General features: G+C 49.2%; 3 protein-coding genes and 1 long non-coding RNA gene across 5 annotated transcripts; all 4 read left to right on the top strand.

Annotated features, from left to right (window-relative positions):
• On the top strand, positions 1-12079 carry LOC120713688 (tricin synthase 2-like). Its single transcript, XM_039999635.1, has 5 exons — positions 1-395; positions 10734-10847; positions 10957-11036; positions 11155-11431; positions 11525-12079. Exons 1-5 carry the CDS (start codon positions 222-224, stop codon positions 11816-11818), a joined length of 939 nt encoding a protein of 312 aa, XP_039855569.1. The 5' UTR covers positions 1-221; the 3' UTR covers positions 11819-12079.
• Positions 2598-7034, top strand: LOC120713690. The gene is made up of 2 exons (XR_005691240.1): positions 2598-3822; positions 4740-7034. It is a non-coding gene; the product is annotated as an uncharacterized LOC120713690 (long non-coding RNA).
• Positions 12080-12328: 249 nt separating the features above from the next.
• Positions 12329-14396, top strand: LOC120713689 (tricin synthase 1-like). The gene is made up of 2 exons (XM_039999636.1): positions 12329-12963; positions 13062-14396. Exon 2 carries the CDS (start codon positions 13237-13239, stop codon positions 13861-13863), a length of 627 nt encoding a protein of 208 aa, XP_039855570.1. The 5' UTR covers positions 12329-12963; positions 13062-13236; the 3' UTR covers positions 13864-14396.
• A 7155-nt stretch (positions 14397-21551) lies between these two features.
• On the top strand, positions 21552-22842 carry LOC120713686 (tricin synthase 1-like). 2 transcript variants are annotated; one of them, XM_039999629.1, is made up of 3 exons: positions 21552-21690; positions 21732-21836; positions 21943-22842. In XM_039999629.1, exons 2-3 carry the CDS (start codon positions 21747-21749, stop codon positions 22591-22593), a joined length of 741 nt encoding a protein of 246 aa, XP_039855563.1. In that variant the 5' UTR covers positions 21552-21690; positions 21732-21746; the 3' UTR covers positions 22594-22842. The 2 variants fall into 2 exon arrangements, with proteins under 2 accessions (XP_039855563.1, XP_039855564.1); XM_039999630.1 differs by having other exon boundaries at positions 21620-21684.
• The last annotated feature ends 1493 nt before the right edge of the window (positions 22843-24335 follow it).

The following is a 24335-nucleotide window of genomic DNA, read 5'->3' as shown; positions in this document are numbered from 1 at the left end:
TTATCACCGTCAAAGACGGCGGCGGAGCTCATTCTACTCGGCCCAACTCAAAGGAGGGTGGTGTGAGTGTGACCGAGACTCCGAGAGAGATCAGACGAGGAGAGAACGGAGCAGTAGAAGCAGCTCCGCCGCGTGCCGGAAGCCCCACCGGCGTAAGGGATCGGAGCTACCCGCCTGCCGTTGGCAACACCAGTCAGCCGCCGCCGCCGCCTCGGGGCAGCATGTACACGGCCGGCGCCACGGTCTGCCTGGCACCACCGGTCAGCTCGCTGCGCGCGGACGCCCGACGCCGGCTCAAGATCGGCCCGCGCGCGGCGGCGTCGGCGAGGCGGTCCGACGGCCGGCGGCCTGAGCCGCCGGCGCGAGGCCCCGTCCAAGTCCACGGCGCGCCCAAGGTTAGCGGCTCCAACTTGGCTTTGCTTGACTGCTTGTGCGGCCTGTCGCGCTACTGCTCGGCGATCCCTGACCGCTCGCTCTAGAATTAGCACACCGTGTAGTGCGTGAAGTCGTTGACGGGGCGAGCGGCTACCGTTGGCCGACAGTTAGCTCCACGCTGCTGGCCATTGGGCAACGGCTATAGGGATCCCTATCATAGCAATGTCTTTTTTTTTATCGTTAGCATAGCAATGTCCATAGCTCCATGCACCTCACCGACAGTAAGTATTGCCTTGCAGGCAGCTGCCAGCTGGGCCATCCATGTTCTGTCCCCGTCCAGTAGCCAGTGGATGGGGGGGGGGGGGGGGGGGGGGGGGGGGGTTGGTGGTAGAGGACTAGAGGTAGACTCGAATTGGACACCGCAGACAAGTCCGCCCGAATTTTCGGAAAATCTATTCCCCGCATATGCGGGGACGACGCATCACATCGCAGAGGGGAGGAAGAAGAAACTCGACCCCGCCGTCGGCGAGCTAGGGGAGGAGGAGAGGGAGGGGCGGCTGCCGAGGAGGGGCGGTTGGCGGGGGAGCAGCCGCCGGCGGCCGGGGTGGCGGCGGCGGCGGCCTTTAGGTTTCGGGTTGTCGGGGTTCGGGGCGGCTCCATGGCCTTCGGCTATAGAAGAGGAGAGGGCCGGGGGCGGCGGCGGCGGCGGTTCGGCAATTGGTTCCCGCGTGACCCCGAGCCGGCCCGTCGCATAGGTGCAAGGTGGGCCGTTGGAGAACAGGGGGAGCTGGGCCGTCCTGAGTAGAAAAATTCCACTAACACAAATTGTTTCAACAAAAATGTTCCACCAGAACAAAAATATTTTGTTGAAAAGAAGTTTGATTGAAACAAAAAAAATTGCTCGGTTGAAAATAAAAAATATTCCACTGAAACAAAATATTCAGTTGGAACAAAAAAATAAAAATATCATTAGAATTTTTAGGAGAAAAAAAGAAAGAAATATCACAGTGGGCCATGCAGGCGGGGGGGGGGGGGGGGGCCGAGGTGCGCGCGGGCGCTTTGCGACGGGTCAGCACGCACCCCCGCGCGAGACCCCTAGCATTCGCAAACCAATCAGGCCCTCGGCTACTCTGTTGGACCATGCTGCATACATACGGCTAACCAAACAGCCCACGGTTGTATGGCACTAGCCTAGACGGAGAGGACCTGGTTCACCCGGTGCTGGACAGGCAGAGGCAAGCAACAAACCAATCATGCCCTTGGCGATGAGGGTTCTCCAATCTACCTTCCGGCAGATAGTTAGCTTGTACTATCGGAAGATACATAGGATTAAGTTTGGATGGGATAGCCGCAGGTTGCAGTACTTTTCTAGACATTGGATTCATGCATGACATCAATCTTAAAGTGGAAGTTAAATAGAATTAGGCTTGGCGACTCGACGCGGCACGAAAGAAACACCGTAATACGGCCCAGGTGATGGTGGAGGCCCATAAGGATGGGTGCGTCTATTTATTGTACGCGCGACTAGACCGCCGGAAATAAAAAAAATCTAAAGACAAAAATTGTTTTAGAATTAAATAAAAATGTCCCAAGAAAGATAAAAATGTTCTAGAGATAGAAATTGTTTTGAAATGAATATAAATATTTTAAAAAATATCTAGAGATAGAAATTGTTTCGAAACAAATAAAAATATTTTAGAAAAAATATTATTTAAATATAATCAAGTGTGATAGTATGTCTTCTAGTCGCACATGCGACGCCACGCATAAGGACCGTGGTCCATTTTGTTGGTACTCTGCTCGGAATGGAAGTGCGCACACCACATGCAACTGATTGTTTGCAACTGCAAAACTGCAACTAGAAAACTCCATAGATGAGTTAAAAAAAACTGCATAGATGGTTTTCCTGCAGTGGAAGACAAGAGTACAATGGGATTGGTGCAAACACCTCTCATTTTTTTTCCGCATTAGAGTCACTCTAAGCAAGTTACTAAAGTTGTGTTTAGATCCATTTAGTTTGAATTTTGAAAGATCATCTTTTCATATTTGAAATATTAAATATAGACTAATCACAAAACTAATTACAGAACTCGTTTGTAAACTACGAGACGAATCTAATGAGTCTAATTAATACATCATTAGAGCATATTTACTGTAGCTTTATTGTAGTAATTTAGTGTCTAATCACGGCCTAATTAGATTTATTAGATTCGTCTCGCGATTTACAGTCCATTTGTGTAATGCGATTTTTTTGACTATATTTAATACACCATGCAGACGATTTACAAAATTTTTGGAATTTTAAAAAATAATCTAAACATGGCCTAAACAAAAAAAACATATAAACACCTTGCGATAGTTTTTCCAACTCTAACCTCTTCCCGTCTGTACTAATCTCAAATGAATGTTGGTCCAGTCCCAAAGGAACTCTAGCATAGAATGGTATTTCTGATTTCTCAGTGAAGCTAGGAAGAGGCAAGGAACCAGCGTACCTGGACTTTCAACTTTATAGAGAGCTCTTACTACGTGTCTGAGTGTCTGAATGTGGGTTTCTTCTAGATGCTTTTTTTTTGAAGAAAATTATAGGAAAACTATGTGATTTTTTTCAAAACAAAACTATTTAAATAATTGCGCCGGGAAAACTAGCTGACTCCCGTCGGCAGTCGCGCACGGCGCGAGTACGCCGAGAAGCTGTGACAGACCCGCCGAGTTAAAACACTTAATTAAGCATAACCGTCATTATTTGAATACATTATGCGCATTAGCTTAATTAAGTGTAACTTGACAGGCTGTTTTCAACCCACAGACCGATCGAAACACACTAGAAGTCTCGCACGACGGTGAGCGCAGAAGGTACCAGCATGACATAATCTTACAAAAATAGCAAGTAATATTAAAGCTTTTACAAAACAGCTTTAAATTTAAAACTTATAAAAACAAAAAATAGCAACGGAAGAGAACCTGACTTGCAGAGCATTTTTACTAGAAAATAGATAAAACAAACTAAATAAGTAGAGAACTACCGAGACGTGAAGATAAGGCGCCACATCGAGCCCACCGATATGAAACCTAGTTAGCTCCTATACCTGAAACAGGGTAAACAACAAACCCTGAGCAACTAATACTCAGCAAGACTTACCCGACCAGTGGGTATACTTAGCCCACATATCTAGACATACAAGACTTTTTGGCTGGTGGTTGGTTTTGTAGAAAAGCACTAGAAGTGAGTCATTATTTTCCAAGTTTTAGCTCCCATTTATATCATTAGATACTAATCATCTATGATTTGCAAACCTATAACAATCAAGGTGAACAAAACATTAATTAAATAACAATCAGCCCTCATTGCATCTCATCTCATTTTATTCCATTTCCTCTCTACGATGTGACCAAGAGATCAAATCTCTCATAACCGCGAGACACGGCGAATTGATTCGATTTAACCTTGTAAGGTGGACCTAACCAACACGGCACGCAAAAACACTGTCGGACCCCACGCACCGACCTTTCCCCTCCCCACCTCGAACTACAGGAACCAGCCCAACAACATATAGTTAGCCGAGCCCTACGTGAGACCACCAAAAGTAAACTCGTGCATCCCAATTCTCCGCGGCCACTCGACTCGCCCAAGGAGTTGGGTGCGGATTCCTGTACTTTCGAAGCAAAGCAGTACTCGGCTTACCGGTTTCGACTACCTCCTACTCCCGGCATGCGGTTAGTACAATTCAATCCCCGATCAGCACAGCCGACAACGGAACGGTCCTTAATCAACACAGATGGGGCTACGCATCCCCCACCCGGTCTCCCATCCACTACCTTCCATATTGAGTACAATACTCCTGTACTGAAATATAAATACTTCCTATATCTCGCGAGTGACAGGATATCACTCAACTTCTACCGAACCCTATTAAGCATAGTAGTGCTACCGACCTACACATACTAGTATAAGGCCCAGGAAAACCTAGGGATCATGCAACTAGGGTTTCAAATAATTCTTAAACGTAATGCACAAGTAATAGATACGTATATAGGTGTCATAATTTAAATTGATAGGACATATACCGGGGCTTGTCTGAGGGTAACACTAAGTTAGTGTTAATACTCGCAAGGCCTTGGGCCCTTCCGACCATTGGGCCGGGTCTTCGGTTGCTTCAGTGGGTCCTTCTATTTGCCACAGTCTGTGCTGATCGGATGATCCGAAGTAAGACCGGATGATCCGGCTCAACAGTACTTTTTGCCACTGGAAGGTGCCGGATGATCCGATCCAAGGCCGGATGATCTTGACCTGGGCGCGCGGGCGGCGTGTGGCAGTGCTCCGGCGAGGAAACTATGGGGAAAAGGGCGGGGAATGGGCGGGGAAGGTTGAGGGCTCACTGGGGAGTCGATTCTTGGGGTCCGAGGCGAGAAGAAGCGACTGGAGGGTGCAAATCGATGGTGGCCCCAAGCTTCGAGCGGCTCCAATGGTGAACGGCCGAAGGAGCTTCAATTGCCATTGATTGAGCCAAGGAGGATCTTGGCCAGGGGTTGGGGAAGATGGAGGAGCTCACCAAGAACCTATCCTTGGGGTCAATTTGGGCGGAGAAGGACCGGAGAAGCAGATCGACGCGAAAGGGGTGGAGCTCGGGCGACGCTCCCATGGCGGCAGGCGATGTTGGGCCGATTTCGGCCGGGGAAAGCTCAAGCGAGGCTTGGGGAGGTGCGGGGGAGGTGGAGGACAAGGTGAGAAAGGTGCTCGTGGAAGGAATTGACGAACGGCGGCCGTAGGAATGAGATCGATGGGAGGGGGCGGTGACGGGACGAGCTCAGCTTGGCTCTATCTGGAGGAGGAAGAAAATGAGAGGGAGGGAGAGAGAGAAAGCCCATGGAGTAGATAAGGCCGGGTTCCAACACCGGTTCGGATGATCCGGCTCTCACCCGGATGATTCGGAATCCGGGGTGTTACAATCCTACCCCCTTAAAGAAATCTCGTCCCGAGATTTAAGCGGAGAAGGAAATACGGAGGTTTAGATTGCTAAAGGGTTTCATAGGTAGATTTTATAAGATTGATATTCACAACAAAAGTATTTCTTCGAACCCCTAAGTATCTTCTGTGCAGTTGGTGAAATCATAGGCATAGTTCCAGAGATTCTGGGTGGTTGTGAGTGAAACTAGATTTGTTAGAACCCAACATTGTTTTGGTACAAGAAAAATAATTCCATTCGATCTTACGATACGTGCACTAAGTTCCAAACCTAAGTGGGTGTTCCTAGAGTTGGTAGATGTCGACCAGGAGAAGGAGATTTTTCGACATTTCTTCTTCTTATTTTTTTGATCCCCAAAGACTCTGTTGATATACACGATTGGTAGATATTCTAGGAAGAAACCAAACACCTCGATGGGTTGCGCAGAGAAGATGTCATTGGCCTAGATAAGTAAGGGTATCAAAGAAAATTTTTGTTCAAGGATACTCTTGCTCATATTGTTTATTATTTTGAGTTGCATGATGAAAGATGCATATGTTGCTATGCAGGTCAGTAGACTATGACCCCCCAGAAACTTAAATATAAAACAGCCCATTCACATTGTTATCCCCCCGAGAGCCTACCCCCTTAAAGAGCAAAAGCAGAGAAAATGGTTCCAAAGCCTGTTCAAAAAGAATTGGTGATGTAGTTTCATCCACATGCACTTAAGCACCAGCACGCACCCAGTAGCACCATCGCGTGGTGGCCACACACGCGAGGCCCTAGGCTCCATCACGGCACTAAAGGTCATGGGACAAATCTCCACCTCCTAAGAATCAATAATAGACTCCGAATAACACAAATGGATCGAAAGAGATTACAGAAATCGAAAACAGCCAGAGAATATACTCGAAAGCACGAATACAAATGGTCAGCCGAACTACCACCAATGTTTTCTGTAATCGTGCAGTAACCTGGTATGGCCCAACAATGAAATGCGATGTGATGCAATAGTGGGCTTGCCATAACTAATTGAGCAAAAGGTCAAACTGACATGGGTTGGATAATGGATCTAAAGGTGACAAGAACAAGGAAATAGAGCAAAATTTGAAGAAGGAAGAACGGACTGGTCAACGAACCAGAAAAAGTGATTTTCAGCTACTTAGAGTGTGAGAGGATTCGAGAAGGCTCTGTAATGGTTTCAGCCGGTCTTCTTCAAAGGACAGGTTTCCAGAATACTGGATCAATAGGAGAAGATCTGACCACCAAAAATTGTCTCCGCTTTTAGTTGAGTAACATATCCTGGGATTTTACTATTTGCGGTAGCAAGGAGAGCAGTAGTAGAAGATTATACAACTGATCATAAAAAGAGATACTGAAGGCGACCCTATTTTGGTAGGCGGACTATATTATATATATTCAAGTTTTTAATTTATTCTGGTTTAATTGAGCAAAAATGCTAACGGTTCCAATTTAGGTGTAGGAGTCAAGCGAACTAAAGATAAACGAATATCAATGCTAGAAGAACAACAGAATGCTCTTAGTTATCAAGATTAGCCAGAATCGATTATCTTCGAGCATTGAAATGAATAACCCAGAAATGAGGATATATGATCTCAAATCAATACTGACCAATAGTAGAAGACATCAACGTTTAGAGAAGATAGAATAGTAATGGAACGACGAATAGGATAATGTGAACCGATTATGGCGGGGAAAAGATATAAAAAAACGGTTAAGGATCTCATCTAAGGTTAACATCCTAAGTTTGACTCTGAAGGATAGCAAAACCATCTAGAAGATTTTTATCCGCGGAAACGAGAAACACTAATGACTACTAGATGCGTAGCCTCGTGTTTCAACTGTTTAATCAAGTAGATAAATTTCGCTCAATACTACGCACTGGTTTTCAGGGTAGATAAATTTCGCTCAATACTACGCACTGGTTTTCAGGGTTCCCTAACCACGTGAGGTCCGAAATTACTGAAAATGAGTTGTGCATGGTGTGAAGAAATTTACACAGAAATGCTAATAAACATCCACAACAAAACTATATGTGTGATATGATGTATGCATGACTTATACGTCCTCACCAAAGAAAATTCTTGCTAATCAAACTATGGCAATATACGAAGATCATTCGGTGGCACAATACGTACTCTCCCTATATATACTAACTGTTTACTACTAATCTTCTCTACATAAACAGGGTTAGTGTACCTGCAGAAGAATCACAATGTATATATAATAAATGGCTAAGAGTTAGTTAATATTCTATTTATAGCCACCTGATATAATCTACACTATACATAGGGCTCACGAACTAATCTCTCCTAATCCCTTAAGTGCAAAGAAGAGTATTTTTCTGAAACTCATTTTTAGTTTTGAAAACACCAAAATAATAATGCTGGTACCCTCTGGTGCATTTCAGCTCTGATACCAGCTGTGACAGACCCGCTGAGTTAAAACACTTAATTAAGCGTAACTACCATCATTTGAATACATCAGACGCATTAGCTTAATTAAGTGTAACTTAACATGCTGTTTCCAACCCACAGACCGATCAAAATACACCAGAAGTCTCACACGACGGCGAGCGCAGAAGGTACCAGCATGACATAATCTTACAAAAATAGCAAGTAATATTAAGGCTTTTACAAAATAGCTTTCAATTTAAAACTTACAAAAACAAAAGATAGCAACGGAAGAGAACCTGACTTGCAGAGCATTTTTACTAGAGAATAGATAAAACAAACTAAATAAGTCGAGAACTACCGAGACGTGAAGACAAGGCGTCAAATCGAGCCCACCGATGTGAAACCTAGTTAGCTCCTATACCTGAAACAGAGTAAACAATAAACCATGAGCAACTAATACTCAGCAAGACTTATCCAACCAGTGGGTATACTTAGCCCACATATCTAGACATGCAAGGTTTTTTGGCTGGTGGTTAGTTTTTAGAAAAGCACTAGAAGTGAGTCATTATTTTCCAAGTTTTAGCTCCCATTTATATCATTAGATTTACTAATCATCTATGATTTGCAAACCTATAACAATTAAGGTGAACAAAACATTAATTAAATAACAATCAGCCCTCATTGCATCTCATCTCATTTTATTCCATTTCCTCTCTACGATGTGACCAAGAGATCAAAGCTCTCATAACCGCGAGACACGGCGAATCGATTCGATTTAACCTTGTAAGGTGGACCTAACCAACACGGCACGCAAAAGCACCATCGGACCCCACGCACCGACCTTTCCCCTCCCCACCTCGAACTATAGGAACCAGCCCAACGACATATAGTCAGCCGAGCCCTACGTGAGACCACCAAAAGTAAACTCGTGCATCCCAATTCTCCGCGGCCACTCGACTCGCCCAAGGAGTTGGGTGCGGATTCCTGTACTTTCGAAGCAAAGCAGTACTCGGCTTACTGGTTTCGACTACCTCCTACTCCCGGCATGCGGTTAGTACAATTCAATCCCCGATCAGCACAGCCGGCAACGGAACGGTCCTTAATCAACACAGATGGGGCTACGCATCCCCCACCCGGTCTCCCATCCACTACCTTCCATATTGAGTACAATATTCCTGTACTGAAATATAAATACTTCATATATCTCGCGAGTGACAGGATATCACTCGACTTCTACCGAACCCTATTAAGCATAGCAGTGCTACCAACCTACACATACTAGTATAAGGCCCAGGGAAACCTAGGGATCATGCAACTAGGGTTTCAAATAATTCCTAAACGTAATGCACATGTAATAGATATGTATATAGGTGTCATAATTTAAATTAATAGGACATGCACCGGAACTTGTCTGAGGGTAACACTAAGTTTGTGTTAATACTCGCAAGGCCTTGGGCCCTTCCGACCATTGGGCCGGGTCTTCGGTTGCTTCAGCGGGTCCTTCTATTTTTTGGAGATGTCCACCGAACACCGTCTTGTGATTCGGCCCCAACACCGCATGCTTCACGTCCAAACGTGGTACATCTAGCGTACCAAAATGAGGTGAAACGATGTATATGCATAAATGCATGGATAATGCATTAAAAAGCGCAACAATACGAGCACAAGATCACTATTGCCTAAACATGAACAACTACATAAGCGGAGGCTAATTAAACCTTGTACGAGTCTAAAAAAATTTAACCCGGCTGGTTTCATATTTTTATTATTTTCCTCTAACCCCAATTATGCATTTAACAAGCTATAAGGGCATTTTATCTAATATAATTAAAACTATATAGTAAAAGTTGTCAAATAACGCATTTTATAGTTCTATCCTATAGAGCATGAAAATACGAAGCTAACAAACTTAATTTTACATTTTTCTGATTTTTCTATAATTTTCTACATATTTTACAAGCACTAAAGGTATGTGCTGATCGGATGATCCGAAATAAGGCCGGGTGATCCGGCCCAATATTACTTTTTGCCACTGAAAGATACCGGATGATCCGACCCTAGGCCGGATGATCCGGACCTGGGCACGCGGGCAGCGTGTGGCAGTGCTCCGGCGAGGAAACTATAGGGAAAAGGGCGGGGAACGTTGAGGGCTCACCTGGGAGTCGATTCTTGGGGTCCGGGGCGAGAAGAAGCGACCGGAGGGTGCAAATCGATGGTGACCCCAAGCTTCGAGCGACTCCAATGGTGAACGGCCGAAGGAGGTTCGATTGACGTCGATTGAGCCGAGAAGGAGCTTGGCCAAGGGTTGGGGAAGATGGAGGAGCTCACCAAGAACCCATCCTTGGGGTCGATTTGGGCGGAGAAGGACCGGAGAAGCAGATCGACGCGAAAGGGGTGGAGCTCGGGCGACGCTCCCATGGCGGCCGGCGATGGAGGGCCGATTCCGGCCGGGGAAAGCTCGAGCGAGGTTTGGGGAGGTGCGGGGGAGGTGGAGGACAAGATGAGAAAGGTGCTCGTGGAAGAAATCGACGAACGGTGGCCGGAGGAAGGAGATCGATGGGAGGGGGCAGTGACGGGACGAGCTCAGCTCGGCTCTGTTTGGAGGAGGAAGAAAATAAGAGGGAGAGAGAGAAAGCCCAGAGAATAGATAAGGCCGGGTTCCAACACCGGTTCGGATGATCCGGCTCTCACCCGGATGATCCGGAATCCGGGGTGTTACAGAAAGCACGCACGGCCGCGCCACGCGAGCGTCAAAGCGGCCGAGCCCGACAAGAGGCATCGTGCCCCTCGGACGGAGGAGGCGTGGAGACGGAACAAGCCGAGACATGAGCAGCGAGCGGATCGGCCACCACTTGGCCCCGCACCTGCGCGTGATGATGCATGCCAGCGCCACCCGTTTGGAGCGGAGCGCGCTCCCCGGTGGCGTTGATGCACTTAGCAGTAGCGCACTAGCACGCCGCCACCTCGACCGTGACGCGGGCTTACGCTGCTGGCGCAGGGCGGCTCGCCGGCGAGGAGCACGGCCGCCATGGCTGCCGGCGGCGGCGAGGTGAAGTACATCCACAGCAAGGAGAGCACCAAGACGCTCCTCAAGAGCGAGGCCCTCTACGAGGTGCGTCGTCCTTACTCGAAGCTGCATACCTGTCGAGAATTTTAATTATCTTCCTGGACGCCTGATGATCTGATGCTGTTGTGAACATGTGATCGGTCGGCGGCACCAGTACATGCTCAACACGATGGTGTACCCGCGGGAGAACGAGCACCTGCGCGAGCTCCGCCTCATCACCGAGCAGCACACCTAGTACACCCTCACTTTTTTTTCAAAAAAAAAAAGAAAAAAATGTGGCCTGATTTGCTGTTCAAGTCTGACACATCCTTTGATCATGGTGCGATTGGGGTTTTTGCGATGCTCTTTTCAGCGGGTTCATGCTGTCGCCGCCGGACGAGGAGCAGCTGCTGTCGCTGCTGCTCAAGGTGATGGGCGCCCGGAACACCATCGAGGTCGGCGTCTTCACCGGCGGCTCCGTGCTCGCCACCGCGCTCGCCATCCCCGACGACGGCAGGATCGTGGCCATCGACGTCAGCCGCGAGTACTTCGACCTCGGCCGGCCCGTCATCGAGAAGGCCGGCGTCGCGCACAAGGTCGACTTCCGCGAGGGCCCCGCGCTGCCCATCCTCGCCGACCTGCTCGCCGACGTACGCCGCCATGCCATCAACCGTCTCTGCTCTTGATCGGCCATCGTTCTGTGCATGCGCTGATCAGTTCGACCCTGCTGCGTGTGCGTGCAGGCGGGGAACGAGGGCGCGTTCGACTTCGCGTTCGTGGACGCGGACAAGGACAACTACGGCAACTACCACGAGCAGCTGCTGCGGCTGGTGCGCGTCGGCGGCGTGCTCGCCTACGACAACACGCTCTGGGGCGGCTCCGTGGCGCTGCCGGACGACGCGCCGCTGACGGAGGTCGACCGGGGGATCCGGGAGGCGATCAGGGCGTTCAACGCGAGGGTCGCCGCCGACGCGCGCGTCGAGGCCGTGCAGCTCCCCGTCGCCGACGGCATCACGCTCTGCCGCCGCGTCGTCTGAGCGAGCTTGTATTGTAGGGTTCCTTTTCTTGTGTGCGCGCTTCAGCGAGCAGAGTATACTACAGTACTATTACGAAAGAATAAGGTAAACCTTGCTGTCCATGTCCTTGCTTGAACATCAAGCGGAAGCGGGCGTCTGGTCTGGTCCGCGCGCCTGCTCGCCGTATCCATCATCTCTGTAAGATTATTTTAATATTTAATGGCCAATGTAAATAATGAATTGATTCTAATATTAAAGGTTTAGTATAATGGTTACTGAATACTATCCATCATCTCTGTAAGATTATTCATCACCTGTAGTACGAGGGATGCAAGTGGGCACTCGTTGGTGTTTTGGGTTTCTCATTTTAGTTTATTTTCTCTTCCAAATTAATTACGTAGCATGCCATTCTAGCTCATTTTATTAAGTTTTGGGTCGACCCAGTGACCCAAAAAATATGGGATTGCATCCCTAAGTACGAGTGTTGGATGTCACATGTGTGTCAACACGTGATGTGTATTAGTGCTAATTGACCGGTGCATTAACATGGCACATGGAAATTGCTCGGTGGGTGGGAGGTGACACAACGTTGAATGGGCATCGGCATCAGGGCACGTAGCGGACGGAGGAGGACCAAGAAAGGCGAACGACTTATTTATAACGACCCACCAAGCGAAGATGGTGAAGTCTTTTCAGAAATGAATATGTTCAAAGCAAGCATTATTGCTTATAATCTAAAAAAAAGCATTATTATTGACTTTCTTGACGGTGAAAGCATCATTATTATCTGTCTATAGAGCGGACTGGCGGGTAGTGGATTAGGCCTAGCGAGAAAACTAAAGCGTCTACTAGCGAGCACCCAGATAGATTAAGAATTAACCATGGAGTGGATCGGATGTGTCTGGCATCGCAACACAACATTATTTACATTAACCGGCAACGATAAGGTTTTATACATGGACACCACGGCATCGGGTTATTAGCAGAGCACACGCTACGAACGAAGCCGTCAGCTGTGCTAGCTAACCTGGCAACTGCAGGGAGTGGCGCGCGATCCGGCCATGGCGACCTGCGGCGGCGGCGGCGGCGGCGGCGTGACGGTACCGAACGTCCACAGCAACACCGACAGCAGCAACAAGACGCTGCTCTGCCAAGCCCTGTACAAGGTAATACGATCACACGAACGAACCAGTACAAAGCCGTCGATTCTTCGTTCTCGCCGATCATGGTGATCACGCTGACGCGTTGGCGGCGGCGTGTGCAGTACGTCCTGGACACGACGGTGCTGCCGAACGAGCCGGCGTGCCTGCGCGAGCTGCGCCTCCTCACCGACAAGCACGAGCGATGCGTGCCCACCACTCCGCTGCAGGCTGCAGCTGCTCTTCTGTAAGCTTGTTCATCACCAGTAGCCGTGCGCTGCGTGCCCGTGCAGGAGGGGCATGGCGACGCCCCTGGACGAGGCGCAGCTGCTGCGGATGCTGATCAGGCTGATGGGCGCCCGGAACACCATCGAGGTGGGCGTGTTCATCGGCTGCTCGCTCCTCGCCACCGCGCTCGCCCTCCCCGGCGACGGCAAGGTCGTCGCCATCGACGTGAGCCGCGAGTACTACGAGGTCGGCCGGCCCTTCCTCGACAAGGCCGGCGTCGCGCACAAGATGGACTTCCGCGAGGACCCCGCGCTTGACCACCTCGACGCGCTCCTCGCCGACGAGCGCAACGCGGGCGCCTTCGACTTCGCCTTCGTCGACGCCGACAAGCCCAACTACGCGTGCTACCACGAGCGGCTGCTCCGCCTGGTGCGCGTCGGCGGCGCCATCGTGTACGACAACACGCTGTGGGACGGCGCGGTGGCGCTGCCGCCCGACGCGCCGCTGTCGGACCACGACCGGCGGATGGCCGCCGCCATGCGGGACCTCAACGCCCGGCTCTCCGCCGACGGGCGCGTCGAGGTGTGCCACAGTGCCAGCTCGCCGTCGCCGACGGCGTCACCATCTGCCGCCGCGTCGCGTGATGGCCGGCTCTCCGGCGGCAGGTTCAGTAAGATTTCGGTCGGTCTTGTTGATTGAGGGCGTCAGATGTTGGCCCTCGTAGTTGTGGAGGCGCCTGAACTCTGAACTCGAATAACAACGTCGCCTTGATCATTTGCAATAGCGTTCGAGCGCGGATGGCTACTCCGTTTATTGGATGCGCCGGCGGCGAGCAATGCTCGGAGAAGGTCTCCCGACCCCGGAAGGTTTGGAGATTACGGAGTTGCGAGTTGTGGCGTCAGTTCTTTTGATAATCAGGGTCGAGAACAATAGCGCGAGGGCCAACTGAAGTCTGAACTCGCCAAACGAATTACTGCATCATCCATTTCATATGGAATAATTCGAACCTGAAACCTATAAAAAATGGATAAAATAGGGTACAGAATGCGAATTGCAGTGTGGGGCCAAAATTTCCAGAAAGAAAACAGAATGCCGCAGTCTCTGAAAGTCCCCGTCTCGGACCGTTCTTCTGTCCCTAGTCGCTGCAGGCTCTGTTCGAAGTTGGCAAGGCCTGTTCTGTTTCAGTTACAATTACTGCTTATTTAGATGTAAATTTCAAAAATTCAAAATTATCTTGCGGTACATGCATGGAGTATTAAATCTAGATAAAATAAAAAAACTAATTACATAGTTTTCTTGTAAATTACGAGACGAATCTAATGAGCCTAATTAGGTCATAATTAGACAATAAAGCTACAATAAACATGTGCTGATGATGGATTAATTAGTCTTAATAAATTTATCTTGTAGTTTACAGATGAGTACTGTAATTAGTTTTATGATTAGTTTATGTTTAATAATTCAAATGTGCAAAGATTTTATTTCAAAAATTTTGCACGGTGTCGGTTGCAGTGGAAACTGGGAATTCCCTTCTGCTTCGGCGTGAAGTTAGGCATCCCTTCCTTTTATGGCGCATCATGGCATAAAGTTATATTCTGACGAACTTTGTTCGTGCTCTCGTTTGTAGCTGGATACACCCTTTTGTAGCTTTTTTTAAAAAAAACACCCTTTTTGTACATCTCGTTTTTGGCTGTTTTCCGGTTCCGAGACCCTCCTTAATCCTTCCCAACTAATAATTAGCTAGCTAATTGGTAATAATTTCTATTAGCTAACTAAAAATTAGCTAACTAAGCATAGCTATGTGTGTTTGGATCCATCAGCTAATTGCTATTTTTTAATATGAATGGACAAGATTAACCTTATATTTTTTGGCGCCAGGAGTGGATTGGGGGTCAAAAGAACTCTACACACAATTTGCTAGGTTCAATTAGATAATGAAATATTATAGTAAAAATTAGCTGAAGGATAACTAATACCTCATCAGCTGATCTGTTTGGATTCCTAATAGCTAATTTTAGCTAGCTAATTATTAGCTAGAGGATCCAAATAGGGTCTCAGTTCTGACTGCAGCATGGCTACCTCCTTGCTTTCTTATGTTCTCTTGCCTCCACTTCTGCCTTCCAAAAGGCGATTAAGTAGGAAAAAGTTGTTATAACGTATTAATATTTAATCACTTTTCTTATTCCACAAGTCAGCATCCAACCAAAATGGCACTCCAAACAAATTGTGTGTTTTTTTTCGAGAATGAGAAGATAGTCTACTTCGGCCAAACTCCATTTTTTTTTCTTCTCTGGCTTGGTTACGGAATCATGTTTTTTTATATATAATTTTCTCCTTTTGGCCACTACTAGTCACTTGCATTGCTCATAATAAACTCGGTGGTTGCATGTAAGGTCACCAACTCGGTGAGCCATGTTGTTGTTTAGTTGTTTTCAGTGCTGAGTGAATAAAGTAATTGACAAGTTCTGACATTTAAGTGTCCATGCTAAGTTGTTAAGAAATGGTATTGTGGTCCGTAGACCAATTTAGACAAGTGCGAGCGTTCAGTGATGTGTTGACGCTGATTGGTTTTCTTCTTATCCTATTCCTCTCCGTATGGTCTCGAGCATTTTCTTTTTTTTTAAAAAAACGTAGCTGACCGTGGAACAGACCCATTCCTTAGAGGGAGCCCTTGCTTCTGATACTATCCAACTGATGACCAGTACCACTCGATGACGCCTCAAAACAAAATTTTAAAGGAACGGCTCACCAAATTAGTGATACGAAATTAAATTAAACACATGCGCGCATGATTGCAAATTCGCAACGTCACGCCCCATGTTGGTCTCCCTCCGATATTCCAATCCAACCCGCTTACCCGCACTTGCACCTCCCCTGCCAGCAGCGGCGCGCGGCCCCAATCCGGGGCCAACCGATAGGCAGTCAGCACAGTGCCTTAGTTTCGGGTGCGGTGCGGTGTGGTTGCTTGGCTGGGCTTCTCGGTCCGACCGGTGGGGCGGTGGGCGGTGGGCGGGGTTGGTGCTCGAAAACGACGGCGAGTCTGGCGGCGGTGGCCGGCCGGTGGGGCAGACGCGTGCGTGCCCGACGAGCGGCAGACCGGGCCTGTTTGGCTCCAGGACTTTTTCCAAAAGTCCCTATCACATCAAAAGGAATCTTACTATTTTATATTATTAAATAAAATCTGTTTATAAATGTTTTTTGACAGCTGAGTGCTTTTTCGCGAGACGAATCTAATGAGCCTAATTAATCGATGATTGGCTACAGTGATGCTACAGTAACCATTCGCTAATCATAGATTAAGATACATCATTAGATTCGTCTCGCAGTTTAGCCCCAGGGTTCTGCAGTTAGTTTTATAATTAATATTTATTTAATACTTCTAAATACTAAAAAGTCCCTGGGACTTTTTTGAAGTCCCTGAATCTAAACACCCCACAATCGTCCGAGCTGGAACAGGAGCTGGCGGTCGCGGGAATGGATGCCGCAATGATTGCAACCTGCGCGAGCGCGTACGAGAAAGTCGAGAAGTAGATCGAGACGGGTTTCAGACCGGCCAACGGCCAAGACCCCAGGTTCGTCGTCGTCCTCTCCTCGTTCTTCCGTGCCGGCCTCGCCAGCCGGCGGCGGCGCCTATCCGCGTCCGGGACGGCGACGCCGACGACGCGCCCGCGCCGGGCTCGGCTCAGTTCGCGGCCGGGGAGACGGCCAGCCGGGCGGCGCTGCAGGGTTGGTGGTGCGAGTCGCCGTCGGCGAGGCTGGTGGGAGGACGGCTGGTCGGTCGCTGCCCGGTCGTCTGACCGTACGAGATGAAACGGCAACGGACGCATTGGTGCAGTTTGGTTTGTACTACACTATGCTGACTTTGACTAATAATTAGATATACTAAAAAAATAATTTACAAAATAACTTCAAAACTCTGCGCTAGGAACTTTGAAGAATCTAATGAGACCTCTAACTGCATGATTTGAGAATAAATACTGTAGCATCACTGTAGCCAATCATCGATTAATTAACGTCATTAGATTCATCGCGAAAAATTGCACTCATCCCTGAAGAGTTTTTACAAATAGATTTTATTTAGTACTCCATACATATAAAAAAAACCATGCTAGGAACTAGCACGGAGAAACCAAGGCCCCGTTTGGCTCGCTGATAAGCCAGCGCTGGCTTGTACGGTAGCTACAGTACTACTTTAGCTGCAATATCGGTATATTATACGTTCGCACGGGTAGTCGGGTTTCTTAAAAAAATAAATCCGCTACAGTAACCAACCGCTACGGTATGTAGCTCTCACAAAAAACAGCTGCTGCAGTGAATCTGCTGTGGCTTAAGCCAACCGAACATGCTGCAGACGGGGCCATTGCCGCGTAGGAAAGAGAAAGATGCCTGGGTCCCAGATATGCGAGAAAGCTGGCGTTTGGTTCTCCGACTTTTCTACCAAACGGTCCTTATTTTTTTCCTAAACATTGCAAAATTTCTATATGCATATCATGATTTTAAATAGCGGGCTAAAAGATTTAATGGCTGGATTCTAAAAACAATTAATAGCAGACTAAATGAGGCGAGCTATAGTGACTAAATTACGCCTGAGTTCAAATAGCGGTACCATGCCTCAAATAGCTATAGTGGAGATTTAAAATCTTAATGCATATAAACACGCTTATTTTAAAATTCAAACAACATACTTCACTCGATTTTTTAATGGCGTGATTCTTGTTCCATTGAATTGTAGTATCGTTATGTTTCCACTCGAAAAGGTATCTTCTTGCGATTGTGATTTGTTTGTTTAAAAACATTGTAATGTAACAGAAGTTACCGGACAATATGCCGAGTCAAACCACAACTTATATTTTGAAATTGAGGGAGTCATAATCATAACCTTGTTTTGGGCTCTAGGCATGTCAATGACATTTTTTTGTGTTTTTTTAGTGTCCATATGACAAGCATCAGCCCAAAATATATGGCGTCAATGATGTTTAACGGTATGAATTTAATTTTCAATTAACAAATGTTGAAAAAAAGTTGTGCCTATTTAAGATGGTTGACTGTGAGGATTATAATTCCTTAGGGTAGTTCTTTGCTTATGACACCATCCAGCATACCACTAGCCCAGAAGATATTTTCAGGCTAAGAGCAACTCCAACAGATTAATCTTTTCATTTCCTCTTTCTCACCATATAGAGAAATCCCCTCTCTTAATTTTAACATATATGGAAGAAGTGCTCCAGCAGATTGATTTTTCTCCCTTTCTATATGGAAAGGGAGATGTGATGTCTCCTCTTTCTATTAGGGATTGGAGAGAAATTATTGGGGATTGAGAAAAAATAAAGGGGAAAGAGAGATGAAAAATCAATCTGCTGGAGTAAGTTTTTTCAACATCAATCCCCTATATTGAAAAAAATAGAAAGGAAAAAGGAAAGATCACTCTGTTAGAGTTGCTCTAAGTGGCCTCGATCATATTAATCTCCTCGACCACGGCGGCCATAGGGTAAGATGTAAGCTCATCAAGCAAGAACGGCCGACCAGCAGGGTCATTCCGGTCCATACGAAAATGCGGGAACCAGGGCAAAAAAGTTGAATCCAAAGGCATTGGATGGCGTTGTGACAGTACGCAGGCATTGATCGAATGGTTGTCATTTCCAGATACGTTGTCCCCCCGACCCCGAGTGGTGCCAAGCCTCAAGCCCCCAGAGAAACCAGGTTCCCCTTCCGTGTCGACCACCCTGGCCCCGCCGCCCGCCGATGTGCTGGCGCGCCCCCACACGACGCGGACGCGCGCGTTTGGCACAGGGCGGGTAGGCAGGCGCGCACGGGAGTGGCTGGCTGTGTGGCGATGGACCTGCGTCGTGTCACACCACTCACACGACGCAGGTTCGTGTCGCATAGCGACGTTGGTGGCCTGGCCTGGTGGCTGGTGCGCGTCCCTGTCGTCGGGTCTGGTGGGCGGGGGGCGGGCGGGCCGGCCGGGTGGGTGACCCGCCGTGGCGCCAACCAGCGGAAGCCCGGCGGGGCGTCGCTGGCCGCCTGCCCGGACGAGTCGCTAGCGATGCCGAGGAGAGGAACAGTCGGGGTCGGGCGCGCGCGGCGCTCCCCCCCCCCCCCCCCCCCCCCCCCCGCTGATCAAATGATGAGGCCAGGGGGCTCGGATCCCCTCGCCTCGCTCGCCGCGGTGGCGGCACACGGAAGCGTGCGCGGCGCGTCCTCCTCCGATTCGTTCCTCACCCCCTGTGTCCGTTCCGAGTTCCGACACCGACGCGTGACCGGGCGCGCAGGTGGGTGGTGAACTGGTGATGCTCGCGAGTTTGGCTTGGCCTCGCGCGGATCTGGGCTCGCGTTGCGTGCCCGCCCACGGCGCGTTCGGCGTGCCGCGCCCAAGTGGAGGCGCGCGCGGCGCGCCACCACCCTCCCCCGACAGCTCCGTCCGTCTCGACCGCACGGCACGGCACACTCGGAAATCCGCCACCCCACGTCACCCAGACTTATCCGACATCCCGCAGTATTTCCCCTACCGCGAGACCGGTCGACATCTCGTGTTTTCCCCTCGTGAATGCGATGGTAACGCAACGGTAATGCTTCCGCAGCACGCACGCATTGATGCTTTTTTTTTGTCTGTTCTGATCTCGCTTCCTGCCATGTCCAGCAGGAGTAAAAGAATGTTCTGATCTCGCTTCCTGCCATGTCCAGCAGAGTAAAAGAAATTGTAACGACCCGGCTCGGGATAACGGCTAAGATCTACTCTACACTTTGAGTAAACCACACCTGCTAAATAACTCTCTTGCGCTTTCGTCCTCGCTTCGCGCAAAAGGTTCGAACCGGAGTTACTAGCTTCCCGGGGACCGGCTATTTAAACTGGTTCAACTCCCTTTCCGTTTCCAGTCTGGGACTAAAGGAGCTGAGCCCCGCGATGCTACAGTAGCCGTGTGCTACAGTAACCCGTGTGGCCCAGTCCGTCCGTGGCCGTGACAATCTCCCCCGTTAGGATTTGACGTCCTCGTCGAACCAGCTTACCCATACGGGACAAAGGAGCATGATCACCTCTTTTGGACCACGTCCCATACGTCTAGTGCTAACGATCCCATGTGCCACGTCCGTGGGTTCACTGCCAGCAGCACATGTGTGTCCGTCCACATGCTGTTGGCATCTGTGTTTCCACGCGCCGACGTGCTCATGTACACGCACTTCTGCCCGTACGTGGCGTGAAACCGCGAGAGTATGGCTCTGATACCCCTACCAGCAGCCCATGTGTGTCCGTCCACATGCTGTTGGCATCTGTGTTTCCACGCGCCGACGTGCTCATGTACGCGCACTTCTGCCCGTACGTGGCGTGAAACCGCGAGAGTATGGCTCTGATACCCCTGTAACGACCCGACCCGGGATAACGGCTAAGATCTACTCTACACTTTGAGTAAACCACACCTGCTAAATAACTCTCTTGCGCTTTCGTCCTCGCTTCGCACAAAAGGTTCGAACCGGAGTTACTAGCTTCCCAGGGATCGGCTATTTAAACTGGTTCAACTTCCTTTCCATTTCCAGTCTGGGACTAAAGGAGCTGAGCCCCGCGATGCTACAGTAGCCGTGCGCAACCTGTGTGGCCCAGTCGGCCCGTGGGCCGTGACAGAAATCGTCTCCAATAATCATTTCAAAAACAAAAATCGTCCACTACTGACCTTACACCAACCCCCCATGGATCATCATCATCGACTGACTAAACAAAAATTAAGCCCTGCATCGGCCCCATCGTCTCGGCGAGGTAGATTCGTCCCGGCGTCTTCCAATCCTGCAGAAAAGGATCCTCCACGGTACTTCATCAGAGTGCAGTTGGATCACTTAGGTGTGATCCCGGCTCCACATACCATTGACCACGCACTACTGCAGAGGAGTCTCGTCCCGCTCCTAGCTCCTCCGATTCCTGGAACAACCGCACCAGCCAGCAACGTGCAGCGATGGCAACTTGTTTAAAAAAAAATGTATTCACATCCTTTTTTAAAAAAAAGTAGAAATTATAATATCCGTGACAGGCGGAGTTGGGTAGGTCGCGGCAGGTGGCGCGCGCGGCGGTGGTAGGAATGAGTTCGGATCGTGCGTTCGTGGGCTGCCACAACGACGGGGGCCTCAGCTCCGCTCCTCCCATCCATGGTCTCTGGCTCTTTGCCTCTTCCAATAGAAAAAGAAAAGAAAAGGTAAACGTTTCATGAGACGATGCCATGTTTGGTGGGTCAATCGGCAGGTGAAGGGGAGCGAAATTTCTTCGGCTTCCAGGAAGGAACGAGTAGGTGAGCGCCGGAGGTGTAAAGTCTACCGAGGCGCTCGTCTTTGACCTTTTTTTTTTATCGTTAAAGGTTAACAGTGGTGGCGGGAGCAATCAGGCAACAGGGGCACCATCACACACCAACCCCTGCTTACTCCCAGCTCCTAAATAGAGTATCGCTGCGAGGGCGAAGAGTGGGCGACCTGTTCGATCAGCTATCTAGCTACCATACCAAGCACCACCACCAGCAAGGCGGCGAGAGAGAGAGAGAGAGAGAGAGAGAGAGAGAGAGAGAGAGAGAGAGAGAGAGAGAGAGAGAGAGAGAGCTAGAGGCATGGCGGCCGGCGGCGACACCATTGCCCGGGTCCACACCGGCATCGACAGCAGCAACAAGACGCTGCTCAAGAGCGAGGCCCTCTACAAGGTAACATCGATCGATCTATCGTTTCTTGATCTGATGATGATTGCTTGAATTGCTTGCGACTAAACCAAACCAAACCGAATCTGATTGGGGATTAATTTGCTTGCAGTACGTGCTGGACACGTCGGTGCTGCCGCACGAGCCGGAGTGCATGCGTGAGCTGCGGCTGGTGACGGACAAGCACGAGTGGGGGTTCATGCAGTCGTCCCCGGACGAGGCGCAGCTGCTGCGGATGCTCATCAAGCTGACGGGCGCGCGAAACACGCTGGAGGTGGGCGTGTTCACGGGCTACTCTCTCCTCGCCACCGCGCTCGCGCTCCCCGAGGACGGCCGGGTGATCGCCGTCGACGTGGACCGCGACTACTACGAGATCGGCCGGCCCTTCATCGAGAAGGCCGGCGTGGCGCACAAGGTGGACTTCCGCGAGGGCCCCGCGCTGGACCACCTGGACGCGCTCCTCGCCGACGAGCGCAACCTGGGCGCCTTCGACTTCGCCTTCGTCGACGCCGACAAGCCCAACTACGTGCGCTACCACGAGCAGCTGCTCCGCCTGGTGCGCGTGGGGGGCACCATCGTGTACGACAACACGCTGTGGGCGGGCACCGTGGCGCTGCCCCCGGACACGCCGCTCTCCGACCTCGACCGCCGCTTCTCCGCCGCCATCAGGGACCTCAACGCCCGCCTCTCCGCCGACGAGCGCGTCGAGGTCTGCCAGCTCGCCATCGCCGACGGCGTCACCATCTGCCGCCGCCTCGTCTGAGCGATATGATCCCGCATGTGGCCGGCGGCTGTGTTGATCTGTTACTACTCGCCCTCGCTCTCGCTGCTGCTGCTGCTGCCGTCCCGGTACTTTCAATAAGTTTTTTTTCTTCCCTTTCTGTTTCTTTCTCTTTTTGCAAGTTGGTCGCGTCAGATCGTGTGGTATACAGTATACTGTACCTACTACTACTGTACTGTACTTGTGTAACCGGAATTGTTGGAGCAAATACAGCGCATTACTTTCGCCATCCCCTCCTTGATCGCGATCTGCATGCAGGCCGTCCTCTTAGTCCTAGGTGTTTAGCAGCAGCCATCATAACCGGGGTCACGAGACGCGACAGCTTGTTCCCGTACTACGCGCGGGTCGCCATCCCGTGCACGGTTAGGAGGAACGCGACGTCGAGCGGGTCATCATCCCGTGCACGCCACCTAATCGATGGGGGCGCGCAGGCTGTAGTACGTGCGCGGCCGGCGACGCCAGCCGTTGGGGATCGCGACGGGCAATCCAGGGTTTAATTTTTCGGCGGTAAACCGGCGAAAAACCGGTGAATTTACCATTTTCGGTAGGTACCGGAAAGTGATATACCGGTGTTTTTCGGTATTTTTCGTTTCAAATTTTAAAATTTCAAAAAAAATTATAAATAACTGTCAAAAAAATCGGCAAAAATTATGATAAAAAACTAGGGATTTTTATTAGTTTATAGCACTTGAAATCATTCAAATCTAAGTTGATTTGGTAGGTCAAAATGATGAATTTTCTATGAGGAGTGAAAATTTGGTAGGTCAAAATGATGAATTTGCTATGAGGAGTCAAAATCTAAGTTGATTTGGTAGGTCAAAATTTGCTTAAGTCTCACCATCTATGAGGAGTGAAGAACGCAGGTACTTAAGCAACCGAAAAGTTTTTATATCTATATTTCGTTTTTTCTAGTTATTCCATTCATTTCATACAAAATCTTCGCATGCAGAGGCTATGCATTTGCTACATGGATTATGGATGGACAATACTTTCGATTACTGTGGAAGCAATGTGTTGTATTAATTGGACTACGGACTTAATTGTAATAATTTTAATAGACTTTGTACTTTGGACTAAGTACGTGTGCACTTTGGACATGAATTATGTGTTTCGTTTTCGTATTTCTCATTGTGTGCTGGAGTTTCTTATATGTTGTACATTATAATCTATAAATATAGACATAATTAGGGCAAACTCCCCAAAATTTTCAATTTCTTTTCATAAATACATAATTTCCCCATCATTTTCCAATTGTTTCCATCATTTTTCGGTGAAAAACACCGAAAAACTGGCGAGATGCACCGAAAAAACCGGCCGGTATACCGAAATTTCGAAATTTTGAATTTGAGATCACTTCCCATCATTTTCCAATCGTTTCCATCATTTTTCGGTGAAAAGCACCGAAAAACCGGCGAGATGCACCGAAAAACCGGCCGGTATACCGAAATTTCGAAATTTTGAATTTAAAAGCACTTACCGGTCGGTTTTACCGGTAAATCACGAAAAACCGGCCGGTTTACCGTTTCCGGTGAGCACTGAAAAATTCCTGTAAAACGAAAACGTGAACCGTAATCCCAACCGGGGATGGAGGGGGCGGCGGCAGGGCCTGGCGGGCGCCCGCGCCGAGATAAGCCTCGGGAACGGGAAATGAGGCGGAGCATGCATGGGCGGTCCCGGTGGTATGGCTCCGGGCCTCCGGCGGGGGCACGCTCCCGCCGGTCATC

This window comes from Panicum virgatum, chromosome 6K (genome assembly GCF_016808335.1).
Source record: "Panicum virgatum strain AP13 chromosome 6K, P.virgatum_v5, whole genome shotgun sequence".
In the NCBI taxonomy this organism is placed as follows: Eukaryota; Viridiplantae; Streptophyta; class Magnoliopsida; order Poales; family Poaceae; genus Panicum; species Panicum virgatum.
This window is presented reverse-complemented; position numbering and strand designations above follow the sequence as displayed.

Bases quoted from the DNA above. Each gene is read 5' to 3' on its own strand.
- LOC120713688 (XM_039999635.1), top strand. From the start codon at position 222: ATGTACACGGCCGGCGCCACGGTCTGCCTGGCACCACCGGTCAGCTCG. The intron at 396-10,733 runs GTTAGCGGCTCC...CTGCTGGCGCAG, and splicing joins AAGTCCACGGCGCGCCCAAG to GGCGGCTCGCCGGCGAGGAG. The intron at 11,037-11,154 runs GTACACCCTCAC...TGCTCTTTTCAG, and splicing joins ATCACCGAGCAGCACACCTA to CGGGTTCATGCTGTCGCCGC.
- LOC120713686 (XM_039999629.1), top strand. From the start codon at position 21,747: ATGGCGGCCGGCGGCGACACCATTGCCCGGGTCCACACCGGCATCGAC. The intron at 21,837-21,942 runs GTAACATCGATC...ATTTGCTTGCAG, and splicing joins AGAGCGAGGCCCTCTACAAG to TACGTGCTGGACACGTCGGT.
- LOC120713689 (XM_039999636.1), top strand. From the start codon at position 13,237: ATGGCGACGCCCCTGGACGAGGCGCAGCTGCTGCGGATGCTGATCAGG.